Below are 25982 nucleotides of genomic sequence, written 5' to 3' on the forward strand. Positions count from 1 at the left end.
CTCTGCCCAAAATTTTTTCGTACAAATTCCATTACTGTGTACCATGACAAGAAAAAGAGTACACGCTATCGCAACCATCGCAGTGGTGTGACTCAGGGACTTCTCTTGTCATGTGCAGGTAGAAGGTACAGGTTTGAATCCTTCAGGATTGAGAGTGGAACCTAAGTCCCCACATACTGAAAAAATGGAAAATCACACAGGGGGCACACAGATTTTTAAAGAAAAGAGTGGCTTCTTCCATTCTCTGCCTTACTGAAGTTTGTTAAGAAAGGGTATGTATGGGCATGCACCTTCAGAAGAGAAATGCACAGGCTGGGGAGCTGGGGTGGAAAACACCGTATTTCTGTGGACTCAAGAGAACCCACAGCTCACCACACTCTCAGAGTTACCTGCTAGCTAATTCAAGCTAAATGCAACTGACACAAGCTCTTGCTGACATCTTCTTCTGGATGAGATCTCATCTTGTGATGGCCAAGTCTCTTGTACACTGCATAGGGAACATGGGCTTCTAACAGGAGGCCTGTGAGTTCAGGGTCAAGCATACTAGAGATGCACCTACCTTCTCAGCATCAAGGTGCAGATCTAGCCCAAAATGACAAAACTAACATTTTTAAAACTAATGTGGGTACTTATGCCTCTAAATCTCAGTGAAAAACCCTGTCAGATTTTACCTGCCAGCTTTCCCACACTTCTTATTAAAAGTATTTATTGTTTATTTTCCCCACTGTTTTTCATACTTGATTGAGTAGTTCCTTCAAACAGAGACTTTTTAAAGAACCTGAACTTTTTTTGTTCAGAAATATTAGATGTAGAACTGCTAAAACAGTATCAGCTACATTTCTAAATCTTACACATGCTATGGATTTCTAATACTACATTTATTAATCCAAATCATTTTATATACAGGTCAAAGATGCCTCAAGTTATTCCCTGAAGTACATCCTTATTTTCATAACAGGCAAATACCTAAAGGCTGTTAAAATGAATTTATTAATTAAACATACTATGGAATACAGAAAAAGTCTCATCACTGCCATTTTATTTAGCACTGGAATTTCCAGAGTGTTGCACTAAAAAAGACTTAGAGCACAGGCTCAAAGGCCTATTGCTCTTGCAAACAACCTTCCTCTCTAGAAGCCAAACCTTATAGATGTCTGAATCACCAGGAAAATTACAAAGAGTCTTACACATGAATTGAAAATACAATAGATAATGAAACCACAACAGTGCTAAAAAAGCAGAGAGGCAAAGGCACCCTAATTTTTTCTTAATTCTCTGAACTGTTAATCTCAAATTAAAGTAAGAAGAAATCTGAAGTGCAACATGTCCTAGCCTCCTAAAGTTCTGCAGAGGAAACACAAGTGTGAAATTGGAGCTCTTTTGAGAAGGTTTTGAAATCCTGAATTCATAAAACTTACATAAAAGTGCTACTATTTTGTTTCAAAGGGGATTTGGTTCAACAAAGTGGGAAAAACTAAAAACACAGAACATTGGCAAGTTGAAGGATGACTTGCAGAAGCCCCTAACTGCAAACTAAATACTTTTGCCAAATCTTGCTATGATCTATGAGAATGTTATTTATTGTAAGAACCTGAAGATGTCATAATGCCCTGAGCTATTGCAGTTGGACTGGATATACATACTTAGATGTGGGGAAGGGATTTGTAAGGCTGAAAAAAAGGACACTTGCCATATGTCAAACGCAGGTCTAATGCTCAGCATGTGCTTCTGCAACAGCAACTCAGAGTATAATGTGCGTTACCAAATAAGTTTCTCAAGGTTCTTTCACTGTAGTTTGATTCTCTTGGGGCTGATTTTGCCTATAACAAGTTTCATATCTCTCAGAATGTGCAAAAAGACAAAGCATTATGTATATGCATGCCATATGTGCTTTTGTGTACTCATATAAATGTCTATGCATTCAATGTCTCACCTACTAATACATGCTTACTGTCTTAATACCTGCATAAATACAGTACACAGATTTGTAACAAATACCAAAGATGGTCATAGTAATGTGCAAGCATAATGCTAGCAAAGCCACCAAAAAGACAAAAGCAGAATGCATAACGAAGTGCTGCTTCTTCCCGCTAGTAATTACATTTGCATAAGAGCAACTCCAACTACTATCATTTATCATTTCTGGGGATGGCAATCTACGGCTCTATGTTACATATTCTATCCAATTAAGAACCCTACTGCAGCATTAGAAATGTTTGTTTTAGCATATACAATATCCTTGAAAAGTTTTCAAGAAATATGAAAAACATACAGCTACATCTCTTGCAGTACTTCATAATTTACCAAGCACAGTAAGTTTGAAAGGTAGTAACAATGCAACTGGCTGCCAGCCTAATCTCCCTAATGACCTGCATTTCACAGTTGTTAACACAGTTATCAGAGTCACACTACTACCAGAATTCTGACAAAATGAAGTGGGAACAACAGCAAAATGCTTCTCAATACTCATTTTAATGTGATTCTTTCCAATGAGTTCTACTATTTCTATTAAGATGCAAGCTGCAGCAGTATTTTCACTGGGGTGCGGTTTTTCACATACTTATGCAGATGCTTGGAGAATCAAACCCTACAAGACTAATTAATGTGCACAAAATTCAGATAAAATTATTCATATATAAGTAACTTGTGAAAGAATTAACACATGCAAACATACTGGATGGCTCATGCTAATACACAGAAGATAATTAAAACATAGACTTATGAAGTAAAACTCATTAAGAACCAGCTATAAAACAGAATGTGATCTTGTTTGAAATCTTTCATCTCAATCTTTGAAAATTTTCCTCATGCCAAGGAATTTAGCTTCTTACTAAGGCTGAGAATAATTTTACCCCCAATTAGAATGCCACCTGAATGCCTTATATACAGCACTCCTCTATCTGTGGCACAGTAAAAATCCCTGTATTAAAAACTGCTAGCAAGTAAAATGTCAGAATTTTATACTTTATGGTTTAATAACTTCCTCTAAAATGAGGCCAATACTTAATCTGTGCCCAAGCACTACTTCTTCATGTACAGAAACAATGAGTAATTTGCAATAATAAAAAATTTGTAATTTTTTAAAGTCTGTGCAAATTTTTGTGTCACAAAAATACAAGGGGTCTTCCCCTGTTAACACCTATGTTAAGATCCAGCCTGGTAGAAAGACTGAGGCACTTAGTACTTCACCTACTGTACTGTTCATTCGGAAGCTAAAGCTGAGTAGGGCATAAAATGAGTTTTTCAAGGTTCCTTCATGGCTCTTGGGACTCATCCTGCCTTTAACAACTTTTAAAACCCTCATGATGCTCAGAAACATACAACAGCTCCTTTCATGGAAACCTGTATCACACTGCACTTGTATCCAGCTTAGTACTTCCCCTTTACCCTTGGGGAAGTACTTGCTGGAAGTACTTGCCAAGCAATTGTGGGAGGCCGTGAAAAACTCTCAAAGACATGGTGACTCTCCAGTCATCAGCCAAAATTCTTCTATGATTCTCTCTCCACCTCACTACCTGTTTTTAAGGTAACAAAAGAAAGGTCACTCTAATCTCCAGATAAAATACACAAGCATTCATTAATATTACATGCTTCCCATATTTCAGATTTTATGAAAATATGGTTGATGTTTCTCACTGCGTGTAATTCCTTTTTTTCAACATTGAAAAACAGAATTATTTCAGTGAAAAACTGGTGATTAATCACAATCAACCGTCACAACTAATTTAACTTTAATTCTATGAAAAGCTTTTCTATACGATCCAAGTAAAAATATACATTTTAATGTGCAGGTGAAGAAAGCAATAGCATACCTACTGTACTTTTTTTTTCCACGGAGAAAGTAGATTCCCCAGCTATAGAAGACTAAAATATTGCTTCTTTCTACAAAGTTATTTACAACTCTACATGAAATACAGACCTATTTGGCATTATTTTTCAAATGCTTTCATTTATTGGTATTTTTTTAATATGAGTCCTCACAGTTTACAGGACTACATTTAAGTGATTCAATTGAGAGGACGCATCTTTAGGAAGAACTCGTCATACCTGTTTTCCCTCTGTACAGAATGCATCAGACCTTATAAAAAAGCTGAGCTTACTTCAAAGCTGGGGGAAAAAAAGAGCTTTGTGCCTTGGAAGAAGGACTTTGCTGCACATTCTTAATACATTTCAGAAAAAAAAGATGAATGGACAAACACAGAAGCCATTGTAGCACTACAACTGCAGTATAACACTGTCTATTAAGCTGGTACAGCTGCCTATACTTAGAGAAAAGGTAAAACTACTAACATGGTGTAATTTAATGCAGTGTAGCTTTCCTATCATCCTAATTTCCAGTTATATCCCTTTTCATATCCATCCTTAACAAGATTATTAAGGCAAATTGTTAGTTGTCATCACTATTCTTTCAACCCTTGGTTTAAGTACACTATACATTTCACAATGCTAGGATGTGGTAGGAACTATGCACTGAGCAGAGAATTAGAAACCAGCAAATAAATGAAATCCATTGTGTAAAGTTTTAGGCTGCATATATCCCCCAGGAAATTAAAGCTATTATCAATTACTTGATTGCTTAACAGAATCATCCACTTTTATCACAATTGGACCAAAAGCCCTGTAAGTCCATACCAGTACTTAATGATGCATTTAGGAAACTAACATTGCATTAATAGTCTGAAATGTTGCATATTTGGAAACAGTTGAATGACTTTGGGTCTATCCCCTGCCTCAGAAAAGATGTAACTGGATATGCCATTCTCCTGATTGATATATGCCTCCCCAGATAGAACTTCAAAATTTCTATACATAACATGAATTATTCAACATATGTGTGAAAATGACATTATTTTACACTGGGTGACATGTGGATATTGAATGCTATTTCCAACTGCAGCAAGACTGTAATTCCTGAAACATTTGATTTATCTTTCACTAATACCTAGTGCAATATCCTAGTGCAACTAGGATATCTAGTGAAAAGATGCAACTTGAAGGAGATCAAAACCAAATTCAATGGCAAAGAAGTATTTCTATAGAGACATGTTTCCTAGTAGTCAAACCAAAAACTCACAGTCTGGAGATACTGATGTTTTCTCAGCTAACATCTGTCACTCTGAGTCCCTCTCCTTACAGCTGCTTCTGGAAAGCTCATTTGCTGTCTTACACTTGAGTGTCAGGACCCAGAGTCAAGGTCAGGGATTACTTGTCTTTCCTTGGCTCCCAAAATTTTAAGTAGGAAGTGTGGCCAGGCAACATAAGGCTCTGTTCATCCCCATCAGATTCATCCTCACAGCGTTTGTTTCCTGTGATGGTCTAAATACAGAAAGCCCCACAGGCAGTGGAGGGGAATTAAAGCACAGAAGCCTCACACTCAAGTCCTGAAGTGAAATCATGGCACCCTGGCTCAAAAGAAAACTACCACAAAGCAGGATAACATTTCTAACCTTACCTTTAGAAGGTTCTAAGAAAAAAAAATGAAAGGATAAGCATCAAATTATTTTTGCCACATCATGCCCTAGGCTGGGGTTGTATCACTATCTTTGTCTAATATCCCTGGACAGAAAATGAGAAGAGACTGGAAACTCACTGAGAGCCCATGGGAGCTGCTGAGTATGAAGAGGGGCTTGGTTGGACTACAGCTGTTAATGATGCTTTCCTTGTATTTTATCCAAGACACATGGAGTTTGTGTATGCAAATAGGAGCCACTCCTGCTCCTCAAGTCAGGGTTGTTTAGAGAAAGGAGAAAATAACTGTAGGAAAGAAATGTGAATGCAGTGTACACAGAAGCCGTTACCTTTTAACTTCTTTAATATATAACCACAATTGCCTTGAGGCACAAATATCAATTACTTTTACACTATAAAAATAGTATCTGATAATTTGAGTTATTTTCTGCACAGCAAACAAGGAGACAAAATTCTGGCATCTTATAAAAATCAAAAAAACCTCATATTTTAATTATTGCCGTTACAGTAGAACTGTAGGCTTTGCCAAATCAGTTAAAGGACACATTTTACTCTGAAGAGGCTCCCTCAGGTAACAAAGGAATAGGCAATTTAAAAAAAAAACCCACCACGCTTACAAAACTGAACAGAGGTGACCTCAGACACAGACAGAACACAAGGAAACACAGATGTTTAGTGCTAAGAACCTACAAAATCCCAGCACCTCTCTGCCAAATGACTGATGTGGAATAGAGTGCAGCAGCGTGAGATGTTCATCAAGCATGATGCCACATGACCATGAGGAATCAAAAGTATTTCCAGATAAAACAGAATATTCTTGACCATCCTTGGAATGAAAGACTGTCACCATCCTCTTAATTCTTCCTCGCTCAAAATGAAGAGTTATAATTATGTACTGTTGTAAGAATGAACATTTACGAAGTCCAACCTCCACAATTCTATCACCATTCTCTACCGAAGAGTGTTTTTAATTTTGCTTATAAATACAAATATCAGTTAATGCATTAACTGCATTTAAAAATGCATTACAGAATACAACTGCAATTAAAATGCATTACAGAATACAACAGTGATTAAAACTACTTTTTAAGGTATCTGCAAAATCAAGTTTGAAAAGAATATACAGTCAACTCAACAGAGCATCAAAAACATGGCTCCTGAATGGTCCAAAAAGTGAAGTTATCAATTTTTTATAATCTGAGAATTTCAGATATTACTTCAGCCAAAATCTTCATGATAACAGAAGGATAACTCTGTACAACTTCAATGCATAAAGCAATGACTACCAATTCTCAATGGCAGCCCAAACTACTGCCTTGTGAAAACATTAACAGCCAGAAATACAGCTACGTTGAAGTGCTGTAAGATGTTCCGAATAAAACTATATGGAATGGTATAACTGCTAAGGCTTGAATACTGACAGTTTTAAGAGTTCAGTCAGAAAGGCACTTGATTTGTAGAGAGTGAAAAATATATTTATATATCTATATAAATACATAGATATAAAAATATTATCCCAGCCAGGTAGCAGCAGTGTGAACTTCCTGCATTTTGTCTGACAGCATCTTCCACTCCTGAGAATACTGTACTACAGTGGTATTAAGATGATTGCTTGAGAAATGGTTGAAACAAGCCATCATTTACCAGAATATAAACCCAGAAATTAAATTACAGCCAACATTTCTCAAACTGCTAATGTTTTAAACAATTTTCTAAAATAGTCAAGTTGTACTACTAACTGACAAATACCTGTCACTTTAGTAAAATAGAGTTTTGAAGAATTATAAGCCATTATTATTAAGAAACTTTGCGACTCTTGATCAGTGCACCTATGCAGCAACAACTTGTTAAAATATACACCATAAATTTAATATCCTTAACAAATTACATTCAGATGTAGCTGTGACCTTTAATAACATGAAATGCTGGAGAACAGAGACATTTAAAGACGAAGGACTTTTAATCCTGAAAGGACCTTAAGATAAGGTCTTTAGTGGACCAAGGACCACTTAAAGAATGAAGACTACTGAATGCTATACAAAAGTTGATGCATTTCTCCAACTAAGCGTGTTTGATGAACCCTCATGTCCACATGGTACTGTTTCTGCAGCATTACAGCTGGAAATAATCTAGGGATCATCTCAACAGTCCACCAACTACCACCCTTAAAAATTCCAAGCTGTGATTTCTTTCCTATCCCGTGTGTGACAGATTTGACAAAGTTACAGAAATGCTCTCCCAACATTAGCTATCACGTAGCTGCTCGATCCCTGGTCTTTCTCTATTGCAGATAATTATATGGCTCTCCAGTCAACTCATAAATGAAGTTCAGCTCCATTTCATGTGAGAATCACAGACTCAAAATCCCTTCCAAATCTCACCTGGCCCCTCTGTCCTCTGGAAAGGCCACTGCTCTTTCTCTTGTTTTAGTCAATCTAGACCAAGACTTCCATCAGTGGAAGTGGTGGGTGTTGGTCTCTTCTCCCAAGTAATAAGTGACAGGAAAGAGGAAATGGCCTCAAGTTGTGCCAGGGGAGGCTTAGCTTGGATATTACGAAAAATTTCTTCACAGAAAAGATTGTCAAGCACTGCTACAGGCTGCCCAGGGAAATGGTGGAATCACTATCCCTGGAGGTATTTAAAAGCCTAGTAGATGTGGCACCTGGGGACATGGTTTAGTGGGGCACCTGGGGACATGGATTAGTGGTGGACTTGGCAGTGCTGGGTTAATGGCTGGACTTGATGATCTTAGAGGTCCTTTCCCACCTAAATGATTCCATGAGCCTACCAGACAATCTTGCAGAAACTGTCTCAGACACATTTGGTCCATAGTTTTCTTTCCGCTTCTAGACCCATAACTTCCAGTCACCTCCTTAGACATGTACGTCACCAAAAACACTTTTGCTTAAACTTCTAGAATTTGTCTTAGAATCAAACCAGCTTCCTGACATAACTTTTCTTCTGCTGATGAAGGAGCTCAATTATCTTTATTTCTTGTGGTTTTATGTTCTGCTTGACCATCTCCTGAAGAGGACCATACACGGATACTGCACCGACATCCTTAGCCACTTAGAATGCTTGAAGGACTATTTCTTCACTGCACTTTCCAGCTACTTTTGGTGCCTCTACAGTTTAAGGAATTTTTTTTTTTACTGTCTCTCCACCAAGATTATCTCTTCCAACAAATATTTCATTTTTACCACAAATACTTCATTTTTACAAATGGTGTGAGAATGTACTTCATTCTCACAAATGTCTCATGGCTTGGACTGCCACACCATCCCAAATTTCCCACCATGATCATCAGTGATCATTTGCACTTGTCAGTGGTCATGCTGTCCAAAGGAAGTTTGGCCTTCCTTTTAGGTAAGAGCTTTCATCCTACCAGGCTTTGCTTTCATTCATCTTTCTCAGAAGCCATACCATCCCAAGTTTCCACATGCAGCTACATGTTCTAAGCTTTGAGTGCTCCTCAGCTTCTCTTCTCCTCAGAGCTACTTCTGAGCTTCACTAGCCAGGGTCAGCATTGGGGTGGAAAAGCAAGGGCAGATGAGCTTGTCTGTCCTATTTAACCTCTTCTTTAACATGGCAGCTTTGGCAAAGAATGCTATGGATATAAGTGTTTAGAGACATGTAAGAGGCAGCTGAATCTGAAAATCAAATGCAGGAAAACAACTACTGACCATGTAAGTATTGATTTTCTTTGGGCTTTATTGCCCTTCTAACATGGACCACTGTTTTCTCTTGAAAAGCAATAATGTTTAAATCATGGGGATTTCTAGAATAGTAAGATAGTATTCCACAGGCAACAGATAAACAGGTTTCTGATTTCATCTACAGGTACCTTGGTAAGAACAAGGGAACAAGGTAAAAAATTAAAAGCCTGAAACAAAGCTAGGATTCCCCACCATGAAAAGAACCAGCACCTGCAGTCAGTAGATACATCTGTCTAAGCCATCAAAGCAAATCTGTCTGTCAGAGATGACCAATGCACCTGGGCATGCTCCTATCTACACAAAACCATCACAAGGAGGATAAGCACCACAGCACTGGCACCACCTGTTTTGGCAGACTGAGGAAAATGGGGACACTCCACTGCTTTCCCAAGAGTCCTGCTCTATCTGTGCAGAGAGCTCAATCCTAAGGCAGTGACTCCCATCCAATCACATTGCACTTGAACATTTCCTCCCAAAAGAGTGGTTCAGGTTAGCCAGCAGCACCAGTACTAGCACAGCCATGCTGCTCATCAAATACAAAGCATCTGTAGCTGTCTCATGAATAATATAACCATTATATATATATATAAAAATAAATACATACATATATATGTATCTAAAGCTTCAACATCAGATCCTTGTCAGCTTTTCCTTACTAAAAGGATCTCTTTCTTCTTACATCTGACAGCTGGGGCTAGAGCACTGCACAGATTCAGATTTTCAGCATTTGCACCTACAATTTTAGTTCTCCAAACTTTGTTGGAACAGCTACACAGAATGCTTTCAAAACCAAAGCTGAATCAGAAACAGAGAAATAGATTTGGATGTGCTCATTGGCACGGACACTGCCAAAGAAGAAGCTGAAGAGAAGGAGGCCAAGAACAAAACCTGACTGTAATTCACTGTTCAAGGAGGTGGTATTAGATGAGCAAATGCTTCTGCAATATGCCCGATCCATTAGCAACTTCAAATCAGACAGACAGTCCCCATGGATTCATGTCACAAAACCTACATTTACAGGAAGACTATTCCCCTTTGCAGGAAAGGCTTACCAAGAATAAAAACCCTTGTAATGAAAACCAGCAAAGAGAATAAATTACCATATATTCTTTGTATTTCAGCTGCTCAGATAATAATGTATGAGCTTCACACTCTGCATGAGAACATTCCTGGATATCCCAATGACACCCTGATTGCAAACAAGGATGAAAAAGCTTTAATCCAAGAAGTTTCTCTCTCTTTCGCTTACACAATCCATGTTTGCTGTTCTTCCTATTTAAGACAAAGCTGATCTTGAAATAGGTCTGACTTTGTTATCTTAACACTTAATTAAAATTTTAAAAAACTTAACAGTGCAGACATGTCTCCTCCTCCACATTTTCAGGGACAGATGAGATTCATGTCATAAAGTATATAGCAGGTATGTCTTCCAGAAAATTCTCTTAAGGAAGGAGGATTAACTATCATTTTCCAAGCTTTATGATGTTTATGGAGTGAACAGAATTTTATTAATCTTCTGCTACATGCAGTAAAGTTACTATGTTTTACCTATTTTATATTTATCATCCAAATTGGAAGTACACTGGTTATCTCTTAGGTCTCGTAACTTCAGTTCTCAAAGAATTATGAATTTGGGACTGACTATTCAAATGTCCTGCAACACTCTTTCTCATATAACTGGATTAATCTATTAAAAAAATCATCTTTACAGAGATATCAAATGTCAATTTTTTTGCATGCAGATATACAACAATAGTAATGTGACTGGTTGCAGTGAATACAACTGTTGTAGATTTATCTCACTCTTCTAAGGAAATTAAAATTTTGAATTATTCCTTCCTACCTTGTTCAAATCTTTTACTGAAGTTATTTGGGAGGTGAACTGTTAGGCTATAACCTGTGGTTTCAGCAGTAAGATAGCTGCTATATGTATGTATCCACATATATGTGTATATAGACACTTGTATATTTACATAAACACATATATGCTCATTTTTCATGATTTTCAGATGTTTTAATATTTTCCATAATGATGAAAATTAAATGCTGAACAGAAGTTTGCTTTTCTTTATTTCATTTACAGACCCCTTAAAAACAGTGCATGGACTGTGAACAGACCCCTCGATGAATTTTTCTGCTGTCACTTCCCATTACATCATTAAGTTTTGTCAGAATTACATAGAGATTCTTCCATTTGAGTTTGTAAATTGTTCATGATAACTTTGCAAGAGTCACTTGGTGTGTTACCTTCAGCTTTGTAATCAACACTTACCAATCTTAAAGTTTGTTTCTGAACAACAATTGCCTACTCTATTCTTCTGCTATTCATCACAATTTTTGATGTCTTCAAGTATTCCTCTGCCTCCATCTGTAAGGGCACAGGCTTCAGACATCACTGTATTTGATGTCTCAAAGATAAGCAGTGTAGATATACAACACATTAGATGTATTTTTTGCTCTTGGATAAGAAACACTATGATTTTAGTTTAAATTACTGTTTTTCCTCTTTCTTCACATTCAATCACAATGAATCACAAACCTTAACAGAGTTAAAGCAATAAAATTAAATCACATTCTGATTCTCAAACTTGGGCTTATAGTGAAATCTCAATCAACAAAGTATCTGAAAATGTAATTTTTGAACAGCTTAAGAAAATAAGGAGAAAACCAGATCAATAAAAAGAATCTGAAAATTCTTTCAGCTAACCACAAACCACTCTAATGTCTGAAAACAATGTTTCAAACAGATTACTAAGCTCCATCTCTTCTGGTATCTTTTTGGTATCTTTTGGTATGACAAAGATATCACTGTGGGACAGACTGGGGGGAACTTATGAGGAACCACCGTAAAATACAAGCCAACTGCTCTTTCCAACATCTTCCCTCTGCTCTTTTCCTTTCATGGTAACATGGATAGTAGAATTTGATGTGAAAAGTTCACAGGAAATGTCACTTACTTCATTACTCTATGACTAATTAAGATTAAACAGCTCATGGGGGGGCAGCTCATTACAGTAATTTTTTGGCTCCTGTGTAATTTCTGAACAATAGTTGAAGGAGAGAAACTTCTCACACAGTGAATGAGAATCCGAGTGGATGCACAATGGTGCTGAATGCTACCTTCATTGGGACACTACACTAGAAATGTCAGCTTGGGTCCTAATTTCTTCTAAGACAGCTGTCCATAATACTTCATCAGTATCAAGACCATATTGCTTAAAACTCTCTACTGAAGACGCCACCAAAGTAACTTCAACATTTCCTACATACACTTGGCATCTCACAGATGCATTTAAGTCATCTATTATATTTTGCTACCCAGGGCATCACTTGAACCCCTGACAAACTGAACACTTGCATCAGCATGTCGACCTGGAGTTCCTAAAATGCACTTGCACGTACAGACACAACATGCAAACCCCTTTAAAATCATATGCAGTCCACATGGCCAATGCCCATTCAAGAAGGTCCAACCTTCCCTACTGTCCAATGGCAGAAATCAGGAAAAGATTTGGAAGTCTTTTCCCGATTCTGTTGGAAACCATGAAAAAGAAATAGCCTGGATTCAGTACTACCTTTGAGATCTCCTCTACCCAGCTATCTATTTACAAAAGTAAAGGCACTTTTTTTGACAGTCAGGTAAAAAAACCCCACCAAAACACGCAGTACACCATAGCAACACAGCAGGTCTGAAATATGCATTGAAAGTCAAACTGACTTGTCTAGAACTGTTAATGAACATTTCAATTACAGCTACACTGAGATCTGAAATCTTGGAGACAGCTGAAAAGCTCAGTACTGGGCACACCACATCCCAGCCCAACCACTCCAAGTTCTCAGTCTGGGTAAATTGTAAGGATGTGAATCCCATGAAAAATAAGGGCAGAGTTTATACTCACATTTCTGCAGGGAGTAAGTGATGAAGATTTTCTGTTACATTGGACAAAGGAGATCTCCACACTGTGCTACTGCCACAGATGCAAAAAAAGAGAAGTCAGCCTTGCTCCCTGGGGCTACAGCTCCTACCTCAGTGCAGCTGTCAGCCAACACCGAGCAGCTGCTCTTCAATATTACACAGCATATGCACGTAGGAAGTGGCTCTCAGACAGGCATCTGCAGGAACTGCTGCTGCTGCTGGTTTGGTGGCCTTGCCTGAACCATCCTGACAAGGTCCATAACAGCAGCACTGAAGAGTAAACTGCATTCTTCTACAAAGGGAGCTCAAGTGCTTCCTAAGGCATAACCTACCTTCCATTTGCACATCGAGACGAGCTCCTGCTGCCTTGGAAGCTCTGGAACATTGAGTAAGTGGCCTTTGGGCACATTTATCACTGCATTACACAGCTCCAGAGTGAAAACAGAGACAAGATGTAGCTAGACAATCTTCTGGACTGCTGAACTTCCCAAGGAACTCCCCCATGAACACTGCACTTTCCTGCTTTTTTTTTTTAAGTAGTAAAACAAAACCTAAATCAGAATCCCCATTTTCTCTGTTCCTTCTTATTCTTTGAGGAAAAAGCTATTAATTAAAAAGTTGTTATGTCTGTTTCTTTTTGAAGAATGCAGTTTCTTTTTACTTTCAAGCTTTGTGGAGTTTCGGTTTTGGGGGTTTTTTTTGTCCAGTAAAAAAGAACTGTTCATATTACATATTAGCTCAGGCTGTCAGGTTTTATCTCCATTCCTAACTCCTTTTAGATCAATGAAACAAAATCTGCACTAAGTTAAGTCTCAGGTTCAGCAAAATGGATTCCTGACCCACAGGTGCCATAACAACATCATACTATCTTAGGGTCTACAGAAATTTATGTACATAAGCATGTCAGTAAAGGAAAAAAACCATATAAACCCTGTCACTGGAAAGCTTAAAATACTCAAGGGTGCCCTCCTTTTGGACTGCTGGGGAGAAGGAAATGATATATCAACTTAAGCCTCCTAACATGGTAGGAAATTTCATCTTTGTTATTCATCACTGGCTTGTGATACAGCTGAGAACAACATGCCCAGAGTATCTTTGCAAATCTGCACTGGTCTCTAAGAGGTCACAACACATGCTGGATGCCCAGCAAAAAAAACAAATGGAAAAACAAACCCCAACCAAAACTAGATGCCAAAAACAGTATCTTCTGCCAGACAGAGCTGTCAAATTCTAGTTGACTAAAAGTATAAATGTTTCCTTGAGAGCACTGTGGATTTAAACTGTGCTGTATTGGAGACATTTACCAATGTACTATGGTAATGCATTCACTGGAATAGCTGGTATTTCCTTGCTTAAGATCTTTCTCTATTCACAGTTGAGAAGCTAAGGCAGAATAAGCTTGTTAGATGTGACACTATTTCCAGTAACACATTTTCCCCCACAAAACTATGTCTAGTGTTTGCCTTTTTGTAATCTGTCCAATCTGGAGCAATTTTTCTGCCCCAATACATTTTCAGGGAAGTCTCCTTTTCGAGTGACAACATAATTCCCAACAGCACTAATAACTAATAAAAACTGCAGATAAGTAGTTCAAGTGATATAATAGAGAGGTTGCAGTGGAGACTTACCTAATACTTTTCCTTTTTGTGTAATAACAACATTCTGGGCTGAAGCTTTCATTTAACTTTTGCCCAGAGTCTTAAAAGGTTCCTAAATATTACAGGAGTGATGCTTTAAAGCAAATGCCCAAAAGAAGAAAGGAGACAATAAAGGATGAGCATCTTTAGAAGTTCATACACTTATAAGACGCCGACAGAACTTGGCCTGCAGTTTCTTAAATATCAGAAATTGTGTGGCCAGCAGGACGAGGGCAGTGATCATTCCCCTGTACTCAGCACTGGTGAGGCCACACCCTGAACCCTGTGCCCAGTTCTGGGCCCCTCACTACAGGACAGACCTTGAGGTCCTGCAGCGTGTCCAGAGAATGGCAACAGAGCTGATGAAGGGTCTTGAGCACAAGTCTTATGAGGAGCATCTGAGGGAGCTGGAGGTGTACAGACTGGAAAAAAGGAGGCTCAGGGGAGACCTCATCACTCTCTCCAATTACCTGGAAGTACACAGGTAGGGTTGGTCTCTTCTCCCAAGTAACAAGTGTAGGATGAGAAGAAATGGCCTCAAGTTGTGTCAGGGGAGGTTTAGATTGGATATTACAAAAAATTTCTTCACGGAGAAGATTGTCAAGCACGGGAACAGGCTGCCCAGGGAAATGGTATTTAAAAGATGTGTAGATGTGGCATTTAGGGACATGTTTTAGTGGTGGACTTGGCAGTGCTGGGTAAGTCGTTGGACTGGATGATCTTAGAGGTCTTTTTCAACCTAAATGATCCTAAATGAGAGTAAGGGAATGACACGGTGTTTGTGGTAACACTGTGGTAAATCAGTTTGATGATGCAGAAGGTTCCATTAATTTATATTACTAATAAATTTATAAAATTTTATATTACTAAAAAATTTATAAAATTTTAATATAAATTTTCTTTCCCTTGAGAAAAAAATAGCATGTTATGAACCACTTTCTTTTTCCTTGCAACTTGTGAAAACTTGGCCCTTTAGGATATTCTCCAAGCAGGGCAGTCCTCCCTATATGCCCCGCCAAGCAGCTGTCTCCCCAGGCCTGCAGAACTCCTTGAGGGAATGCAGATAGGGCAGAAGAAATGAGATTATCCTTTGTTGATTTACTGAGTGCTGCTTGGAGAGGTGCTGTAACCTATGCTGACAGAGACAGACTTGCCTGTGCCAAGAACAGGACCTTCCCATGGCAGAAGCACATCAGCAGCACCACAATATGAAATGTAGATGAGGCACTACTAAGCAGAGTCATGCTGGCTGACAGATTAAGCTGCAGAAATCTGCCTCAGAAGGCAGGTATGATCTCACTCCTATAACACAGTGTATCTCAGATTTAGCAGACCCCCAAACTAAGATTAATAAAGCTCATGAGAGAGTGAGTCCATTCTTCACACAAGGAACCAGAGACCATTTCTACCTGGAGCCTCACCTTGCAATATATTCCTAAGATATCTAGGTAGGTACTACTACATAATTGTAGACTTGAACTTTATATGGGATAGAACATTTCCACAAAATCACCATTTTTAGCCCCTGCTGCTTTATTCTCAGCAGGGTGGGTCCCTGTTTTTCCTCACATTGCATGTGCCTTTCCCGCAGCAACAGGCTATGCCCGCAGCACATGCCACGTCTGCTTCACCTTTTCTCACATCCCCCTGACTTCTCCTTTCCTCACTGTCCTCTTTCCCGCTTGCTGTGCTGAGCTCCCAGCAGAGCTGCATCTCCCCCAGCTCATTCCCTGAGTTGTAGCTCAGGTCTCCTTCGCCCGCTCCCGCAGCACCCCAGAGATGGGGGCCATGGGCACCTCCAGCTGACTGCAAAGCAAAGGCCTGCAGTGTGTGCCATCTCTCTCCTACCCCATCCCACCCTTCTCCTTTCCATGCTTCCTCAGGCTTCACCTCCATCCACAGAATTCTGTGGAATTAAGATACTTCAAAGTAATCAAAACTCCCATGGGCATCAGATAGGCACAGAGTGAGAGCAAATTTGGTTGCAAAGAAAAATCCAGTGTTCTTCTGCAAAGGCAAGGATGGGCACAGATTTCTGCAGACTGGCAAAATTTGCTATGTCTCTCCCACTGTACCTGATACATGCTCCTGCCTAGCTCTTGGCTCCAGCCTTCCTCACACCTTCTGTGCCACTCTGGAATGCTCACCCAGACTGGGATCCTGGGCTGTTTCTGAATATCTGTCTTCTACAACTAGAAGCAGCAATGACACCGAAGACAAACTCATGGAATATTTGCGACACACTTCTGTCCTGCAGCAATGGTGATACTTGGAAGGATATTTGTGCAACAACCAACCCATGAGCAAGCCTGGGGTTTCATCACACACAGCTCAAATGTCTTGCCTGCGTTCATATTAAAACTGGCACCACTTACCAATAAACTGTTTTTTTAAAATAACTTCACCTTTAATACTCAAAAAACCTACAAACCGACACATGGTAATCTATTTTTTTTTTAAATTTTCCTCAGAATACGTTTCAGAGGAGAGGAACATAGTTATTCCCATCAGACCACTAGGGACAAGGCACAAAGTCCCAATCACCTGCTGAACTCTTGTGAAAGAAGTTCAGCAGGAACCAGCCAACAACTTCTATAACCCATCCTGCAAATCTACACATGCTGGAAAAAGCACTTCCTACATTTTCCATGTGTAACTGATATCAGAGCTGCCACATCAGAAAGCAGCTAGTAATAGCTGATAGATAAAAGACAGCTAATGGCTACTTACCATCTCTTTATATGATTGCAGCTTTCTCTTTACACCTTACAGGTGCCTGCATGCAATTATATCTGTTTATCTAAGCCAGAGAATTTCTCTGCAGAACTCCAGTCATACACACACCCTCAGACCATAAGGGCTGCAGCAATGCTCCTACTTTTAGTACATGCTTGATTTGGAAAGTATTTTTATGTATTTCTTTTCTCTCAAAGCTTCACACAGATTGGTTAGTATGCTGCTGTGCTTTAGATCATCCTGAATAATTAATAAAGAGTTTGCCAGTTCTGGAATATATTAGTGGCAAAGAAATATTGCTTGAACTTGTGAACTGTGATCAGCTTGCTGTAGAAGAGAAAATCCTTTCTCCTTTCATTACCTCTTACAACAATAAGTTCAAAGAATTCCTTTGAACAAAAAGACAATATTGCGAACTAATAATGCTCATTAAATATAATAAATCTGCCTCTTTTGTTCTACACATACTCAGTGCTGGAAAGCCTAAATAGCAATTACAGAAGGAATATCTTAACGAAAATTCATCTCTCTCCCTCTCCTTCAGCTATCATAATGCAGGTACTTACAATTTCAAAGCAATCCTAAAACAATCCTAGCCAAAGGCACTTAAGAAAGTGCAAATAAAAAAGTCAAAACTGGCGAAAAATCTGGAACGGAGAAAGTCTTGCAATGTCTTCTCTGCTCTCATAGTCTTTGCCAACTTCAGTAACTGCTCCTAATGAGTAATGATCACATGGGAGTTCAGGGGAGGACAGGGTTGTCCCCAAGACTAGCATGGACCCACTGAGCGACGTAAGACAGGTCATGGCCACTCTTTGCCTTCATTTTCTTATCTGACAAACAGTCTTTCAACAAAATAATTTTTAAAAAAACAAAACAAAACAAAAAATTCCAAGTACCAGGGAATGCTTTTGTTTTGGTTTGTTTTTTTTTTTTTTTTTTAATTATTTTTACTACATTACAAGCACTAAGAGCAATGTCAAAACTTCCCTTGCTGACAGACGTCCACAGCTCTCCCCTGTGGACTCTCTCCTGTCTTCTCATGAAGTACCCACTAATGGCTGAGGAAGGGCTGCAGCTTTGGACGTGGCCCTGAAGTTCCCACATGCTAGTGGAAAAGAAAGTTTCCAGATTTTGCTTCTATTCTTTATTCTTTCACTGTAGCTTGTTTACTAAGTCAGAAGAAACACAGAAGTCACTTTCAGAAATAAAATGCAAAAAACTTGGGAGATATGGACAACTTGGATAAATAGGTGTTGAGTATGAAAAACCTCAAAGTTTGTTTCTGAAACCCCAACCTAATGCACAAAGCCAACAAATCCATACTGACTGCCTATTTATAGAACTTATCAGACATTTAAGAGTTTTCTGAATATTCAGAACTAATTTTAGAAAGACAGGGAAGCAACCAATGTTTAAAAGTCCCTACAGATATTGTTACTTGTGACTTTTACTTCATTCAAAGCAAGCTGTTGACTCAGTTCTAGTAGTTAACTTGCATTTTTATAAACAATTTATTGGCAAAAAGAGACCACATAATTAGAATTACTATTAAAATAATTAATTAACCAGAGATGAGTCTCTGGAACACTGTCAAGTTTGTAATAAGGTACTAGACAGCCTTGATGTCAAGTCTTTACACCACTTTAATTTCATACTTTAAAAAAAAAAAATCTGTGTTTGTTGTGCTGTAGCTGCTTGTGGCAAAGCAAAGTATAACCTACGTCCAGCTACATTCAGAATTCATCCTTTGATGCTTTAGGCCCCAATCCAATTTTTAGATAACTGATCATCTTGTAAAATGGAGTGCAGCATCTTGCCTTTAAAGCTTGCTTTATCTCACTGTATTGGAAACATACTGGGAGAATAAAAATATATGTCTGCAGAAAGGATCTGTATGCGCAGTAGGTGATAAATTATCCTGAAGATAGGCTATAAAGCTTTGATGGGTGAGAGACATTCCACTCAGCTCCTCATGCTATGCCCTGTGTAACAACAGTTGACATCTTTATCAGAGTGCTCCTATTCTGTTTCCATTATAATAAAATCCAGAATAACTTCACTGATCTGTGTATGTTAAAAACTGCATTCCTGACTCTAACAAAGAGACCCATTTCTGTAAGTAACTTTATACTACTGACACAGCTTCCTAAAAGTCCTGTTCTTCCGGCTAATAAAGGGAAAAAACGAACATGTCCGTACATAAATTAACCACAGCCAAGGCTTCGTAATGCACTGCTTGAAAGGCAATTTTTAAACTATAAAGTGGTTAATTTACCTGTAAAACTGACCAGCCTACACATTTCAGCAACTTTTCACTATAATATATTATATATGTATATTGTTCATTGTTGTACTTAACATAATAACTGTAATTTGTACCATTTTTATTTAGCCTATATATGCAATGTAAGGGATTACCACAGGCTCTTTGGTATGCACAACATACTGCTCAATGCCCAAGGTCTTATACGAATAAACTGGGGGGAAAAAAACCCTAGTATTTCTCCACTGCATAAAAAAATCATCCTACAATACAAGCAGCTGTATGAAGCGCAGATCTGTGGTTGCTCTTGCAACTTCAAATGTGGCCTCTCCTTATATTCACTTGGTCAAAATATAAGTTATCATTCTCTCTAAGCCCAGTACTTCTCATTGTGAAAACTATAAAAACAGCTACTACTTCAGATTCTAAATGTAGCTTTTGGCTTACCTTGCTCTTTTGGGATAGAAAGGAGAGAAAAAATTAATATACAAAAATTACAAAACCCTCTTCTCAGTGCAAATTTTAGTAGCTAATATGGTAAGAAGATACCTTTTCTCTTTTCAGAACCTTTTAACTACTTCCAACATTGCTTAAAATGTATATACATACACACAGAGATTCAAATACGTATAGATAATCACAGTAAAAAGAGACTGACCCAACAATATTTCAGCTCAAATGTAAAAGCATGAAAGATTTATTCATGAAAGAAATCAGGTAACTATAGCACAAACTCTCATCCACAATAAACATTTTAGCAGCTATTAAAAAAATGCATAACAGAAAAACAGCATAGAATCAACACACTGGTGTAGAAAACAGCAGCTTATTTTTGTTCTTAACTAGGTAGACTAGATCTAAATTCAAATCATGTCTCAACACCTATGAGAAAGAAGTCTCACACGGCATCATTCTTGCAAATTGCATCATCAAATAACGTAATACTTTTCTTCCATGGTTGCTTGTTAATGGACAGAAATATGAACCTTCATCTGACCTTGGTAAAGTGCAATTTCATTACTGAAAATGTACTGACCTCCAAAATTAAGACTCACAAAACTGAAGTGTAATACATTTTAAGGGGCCTAATCTCAGTCTTCTAAATTTCCCACATGAATAATTATTGTACACTTCTTGTTTGCCACATATTTTGCTTTAAGAGGGGGAGTGATTGATACAGTGGAACTACAGAAGAAGACTTCTGTACAGCAGCTGCAGCAGCCACAGTAGCCCTTGTACCCAGAGAGGCAATACGACACAGGAGGAGTGCATGGGCAGGGGCAGCAGTGAAGCAGGACTGAGGGCAGGGGGCTGGACTGGAAGACATTTGAAGGTCCCTTCCAACCCAAACCATTCTGTGATTCTATAATTGTGCCTGCCTCCTATGAATGGTGTACGTTTGAAGGCAGAGGACAAAGAAGAAGACTAATGCTCCCATCTGAAGATGACCCTGGAGATGAGGTCAAGAGAGGTAAGGGTTATCTGCTGCAAGCTCTGACTCACAACTATGAGAAGGAAGAGCAGGAGTGGGTCACTGACTAGGGTTTGGAGAGCATTCCCACTACTATATGATATTTTTGCCTTGAAATTAGCTCACAACACTTGAAGATTCTCCTGCCAGAATTTTTTTCAATTACAAAGTAAGTACCTGCAGCAATAGAAAGACATACAAAAGAAGCTCTCCTCTTTGCTTTCAAAGGTTAAGATGAAGTACAAGAGGGGAGTGCAATTGCTGTAAAATACAATATTGCCTGAATATCTCCATGTTGGAAAGAATTGCCTTTAGAGAGTCTCCAGTTGCACAGATGAGGCATTTCTGTTTACAGCCCTATCTGAAAGAACAAGAAATGACGTTACAAGCTTACTTTGTCAAGACAGGCATGAAAAATGACGTAACATAAATAAAGCTGGTATTTCCACATTTTGTGTACAGTTAACCACACATCTTTTATTAAAAACACAAGACACTAATACAGTGTGCAGCATATCTGTTTCTTTTCACCACAGGAGGGCCTGAAGACAGTAAAGAAATTATTTTGGGGAACTGCACAAAGCTACAGGATTAGTGCAGAAGAAAAAGACCCTAGCAGAGACAGGCTGGGGGCAAGTACTAAAGCAAGGAAAACTTCTTTTGGAGCAAAGGAACGCAATGAATGCGCAAAACCCCATGACTATCAAGTTAGAAGGAAAGGAGATCTTCCAGCTGATACAGCAGCAGGAGATTGCAAGCTGTTGGCAAGAATCCTCTCCACACTAACAATGTGAAGGTGCATCCCTGTCCTCAGCTAGGCTGGCTGTGTTGAGCAGGCCTTAACTGCTGTCTGAGATGTAAACGCCAAGGTCATAAACCCCAGAGAACTAGATAAAAGAACAAAGGTTTTACTCAGCAGTGAAAACTCAGGAACCTGTCAATTAGGACAGCAACACCAGTCCAGCATGCACATGGCTTACAGGAGAATGAATATATGAACATACCTCTAGACTTTATCAACTAGAGACAACCATAAAGCACACTAATGCAAAAAATCAATAGTATCATGCCAGCTCCTATTGGGAGGGAGTGGGAGGAGTGAGGAGTCTCAAAGGAAGTTAAGATTATTTCAAAGGAGAAAAAACCCACTAGCCTGAGTTCTGTTGAACGACGGAAGCATGAAAGAATTAAGATGGCTATGATGTATAAGGCTATTGATTATTCACAGGGAAACTGTATTTAAGTGAAGTAACAACTCTCATCAGTGACAGATTAAATTAGTGCCCAGATCTGTCTGATAAAGACATCAGCAGACAAAAAGGTTGCTCTGCTCACACCAGAAAAAGGGAATACACTGATTTTCAACCTGATAAATGTGTAACAGAGCTACCAGAATCGAAACATTTTACACAGACGAGAAAAACAGGCATCACACAGCACAGATTTGAAAGAGAAGCAAATCTATTGAGAGGATGATTAATAAATATGTAAGTTCCTATGTTTTGAACAACATGGCCCCACAAAGCAATCTAAGTAACATGAAAATGATTATATAAGTTTGATTGCAGTATTCTTCTCTCTTCCTATTACTGATCTCATAGTATTAGCATGCTACCTTTTCATGCTTCTGCAAAATAAAACACTAATTGATTTTGAGCTATCCTGACTAATAATCAAAGATTTCTGATTTTTCAAGCTAAGCTGATTAAAAGAGTTTCATGCACATACGGATGTATATCCAGCTGCATGGTAACAGCCATTAAATATTTCACAGCACCCAAGACAAAAAATAGAAGCTTCTTATTTGCAGACACATAACACTATTACAATGTTGGAAGTTTCCATCAAAACATCGAGCTAAAATCCCAAATTAAACCTTTCTACATAGAGAGGGAAAAAATTACCAAACATAACAGATTTTTTTTAAAAAGTAAACATTCTTTTTAGAAAATAAGGTATGTTCCTGAACAGGGAAGGTGTCCTAGGCAGGTTTTCACATATCTGCTTTAACAATCACACAGGACTCTGAGTAGTATTTTAAAGTTCTGAGCGGTAAAACAAGAGACTACAAAGATTTACAGTAAGATAAAATGCATACTGCTCTAACAGGCAAATTAACTTCAAAAGTGTGACATGCCAGTGCAGTCCTGAAAAAACACATGCTGCTATCCATACCTCATCACATAGAAAAGTCTTTGGCATCTAAAGCACAGGTAAAAATAGCTCGCAAAGGACATGAAACAACAGAAATTCATTCTGGATACAGGTCCAGGATAGCAGTGTCAGTTGTTCCCAGTAAGGCAGAGCATGCACTGACCCAGGAGGGACTCCACTGAGCAGTTAGCAAAAATACAAAACAATTGCACCTTACAATAACTTTAGCACTTCACTTGAGAAAAAAACCTTTTTTTAGCAATAACCAAAAAAAAAAAAAAGAAAATAAAAAGAAAAAAAAAGAAGAGAAAAAAAGAAAAAAGGAAATCTATCTTCCTAACAGGACCACAGCCTGGGACATGTAGGAACGGTAACTGAAAGAGCCCGTACACCCTCCTGTATCAGGAGTTCTTTGTTGCCTGACAGTACATAGGAAGGACGGTCATATTTAAAAGTAAAAACATCAGGCTGTGTCTCTGGAAGGATGCAACGGAGCCCCTGGATGTGTAAGAAGGAAAGCACGTTACCTTTCGCAAGTCTCCTCAGGATCTGACAGCGGCATTTAAAAGAGACAGCTATCATTCTGGCTGCCTGCCTCCCCTGGCAAAGCACGCTCAGGCTCTGCTTGGGTGAATGCAGCAGCAGCCTGTGAATTCCTCCTCCTGCACATACCAGGCAAAAGGTAGCCCCGGCGGGGAGTGACAAAGCTTAATTCCTCCTGGCTGATGCAGAGATCAGCTCCGTGTCATCCAGCAAAGCTGTGTCATTCAACTACTACCGCCATCACCACCACCTGCATGAGGAGATGAAGGGCTTAAAAAGCCGTATTTCTTTAAAAGCTAGAAAGCATCCAACTGCACACACAGACGCGGATATTAGAGGGACACATCTCCCAGCCTCTCGCATTCCCTGACCCTGCAGGGAGTGATGGTCGCTGTGCCAGGCAAAGGGCCCCACGTTTCAGCAAGACCGGGTGCTTTTTCTCCTCCTTCCTTATATCTATCCTTTCCCTTACTGTTCCCTCTGGATAAATAGGGCAAAAACACCGGGAATCCTACTTCTGGGGGAGAAGGAGCCTATTTCAAATGGAAATATTCTAATCAAAGCATATTAAAGATTTAATCTTACAGATCTGTAAGGAAGGAAAAAGAAAAAGCCTGATTTGATAACCATGAAAGCTTTTTGACAATTGTAGACAAGTATATTACAGACGCTGAAGCACAGACCACAGGGGGAGGGAGGGAGTGGAGGGAATTGATGGATTGGTGTGTGTGGGCAGGACCACCAAGCATTTGATCACACCAAAATAAAATGATGCTGAATAGAAAACACACAGCTAATCGAATTTTCTGCCTTCACTAAAGGGAGAAGAGAGCAGATTTTAGTGCACCTGAACATTTACTGGCCAAACATTGCACCATTTGTTAAGATTTCTTCAGCTCACGAGGAATTTTATGTTCTCTCATGCCTATTTAAACAGCAAATTAACCTGCTTTTACAAATCATTCAGAAAATTATGAAGTAGAGCATACCACTTAAACTAGAGTTCCATACCACCTTTATGGACAAAACTCCATACCCATTCTAGAAGCCAAGCAAGCAAACCAAAATATTCCATATAGAGTTTATCACATCAAATCTACACACAAACCCCAAGCCCTGTACCAGATACTCTCCTTTAAGACAACAGATCATTATTTCTTTCTCAGGATCTATGCTTCACTTGAGTGATATATTTCAAACTGTCTTCATATATTCTGTCCCATTCACATGCTTTGATTACAAAATTGCTTAGTTTATCTTCTGCTGTCTTCTATCCATCACTATATTTAATGTTATAGTCATGGTGCACACCTTCTACCACCAGCTACAGAAAGCCAGAAGGAAGCATGGACAGCTTTCACACTCTGAGCCGTTTCTCTCTCCCTGCCTGCTCCTCACTGCATCTGCAGCCCTGTGCTTCCCCTACTCCAACTCACTACTATTACAGTGATTGTTTTTCTTATTTTTGTTTTATTGGTTGGAGCAACAGCCACGTTTCCAAGGGTAAGGTGAAACACTCCATCAGTACAGTTGCAATTGCCCAGACAGACCTGGTGAAATTTTATTTCATTAAAACCAGATAGGGGTAATCGAGTCATTTGTTCACCAACCTTGTTATTGCTTCTTGTAGCTGCTCTTGTACCAGAGAGCCATAAAACCCAACCAGTGGAAAAGCAGATGCACCTGAAGGCATGGACTGATGGCTCCATCCTTGTAAGCACAGACCTCCGGCCAGGGATGGACAGGGCATACAAGGAGGGATGAAACCACAGGATGAAGGCGAAGGTTTAAGTCAGAGTAATTCAGTGGTCCAGAAAGCGAACAGAAAATCTTGGGACTATTATGGAGGGAAAGGGGAGAGGAGTTGTGTATTCTTGTTCTCCCATACAGAGAAAACCAAGAGAAGGCTAAGTGGGGAATATGCTTTTAGAGGAAAGAATTTGCCACCTCTCTTTCTTGCCACCTCCTGCTCAGGTAACAGAACCTCACATCAATAATACCAATAAATACCACGTTATATCTGCTTTCTTTTCTCTCTGCTCCCCTGGACAAACTGTTCCAGAAACCAAAGGCT

General features: G+C 39.0%; 1 protein-coding gene across 4 annotated transcripts in view; it reads right to left on the reverse strand.

The window, feature by feature from the left end:
• The window catches only part of LOC121672687 (glutamate receptor-interacting protein 1-like), a 175581-nt gene that overhangs the window by 85951 nt on the left and 63648 nt on the right, over nt 1-25982 (reverse strand). The window contains exon 1 of one of the 4 annotated variants that reach the window (XM_042045425.1): nt 23893-24306. The exons of the other annotated variants lie outside the window; for them this stretch is intronic. Coding sequence (XP_041901359.1) covers nt 23893-23947 — 55 coding nt within the window. The 5' untranslated portion in view covers nt 23948-24306. Of the gene's footprint in view, nt 1-23892; nt 24307-25982 lie in introns of those variants that run through there. 4 annotated transcript variants of the gene reach the window in all.

The sequence above is a fragment of the Corvus kubaryi genome, unplaced genomic scaffold (genome assembly GCF_017639235.1).
Source record: "Corvus kubaryi isolate FWS band 111438036 unplaced genomic scaffold, C.kubaryi_AGA036_p1.0 64853, whole genome shotgun sequence".
Taxonomy (NCBI): domain Eukaryota; kingdom Metazoa; phylum Chordata; class Aves; order Passeriformes; family Corvidae; genus Corvus; species Corvus kubaryi.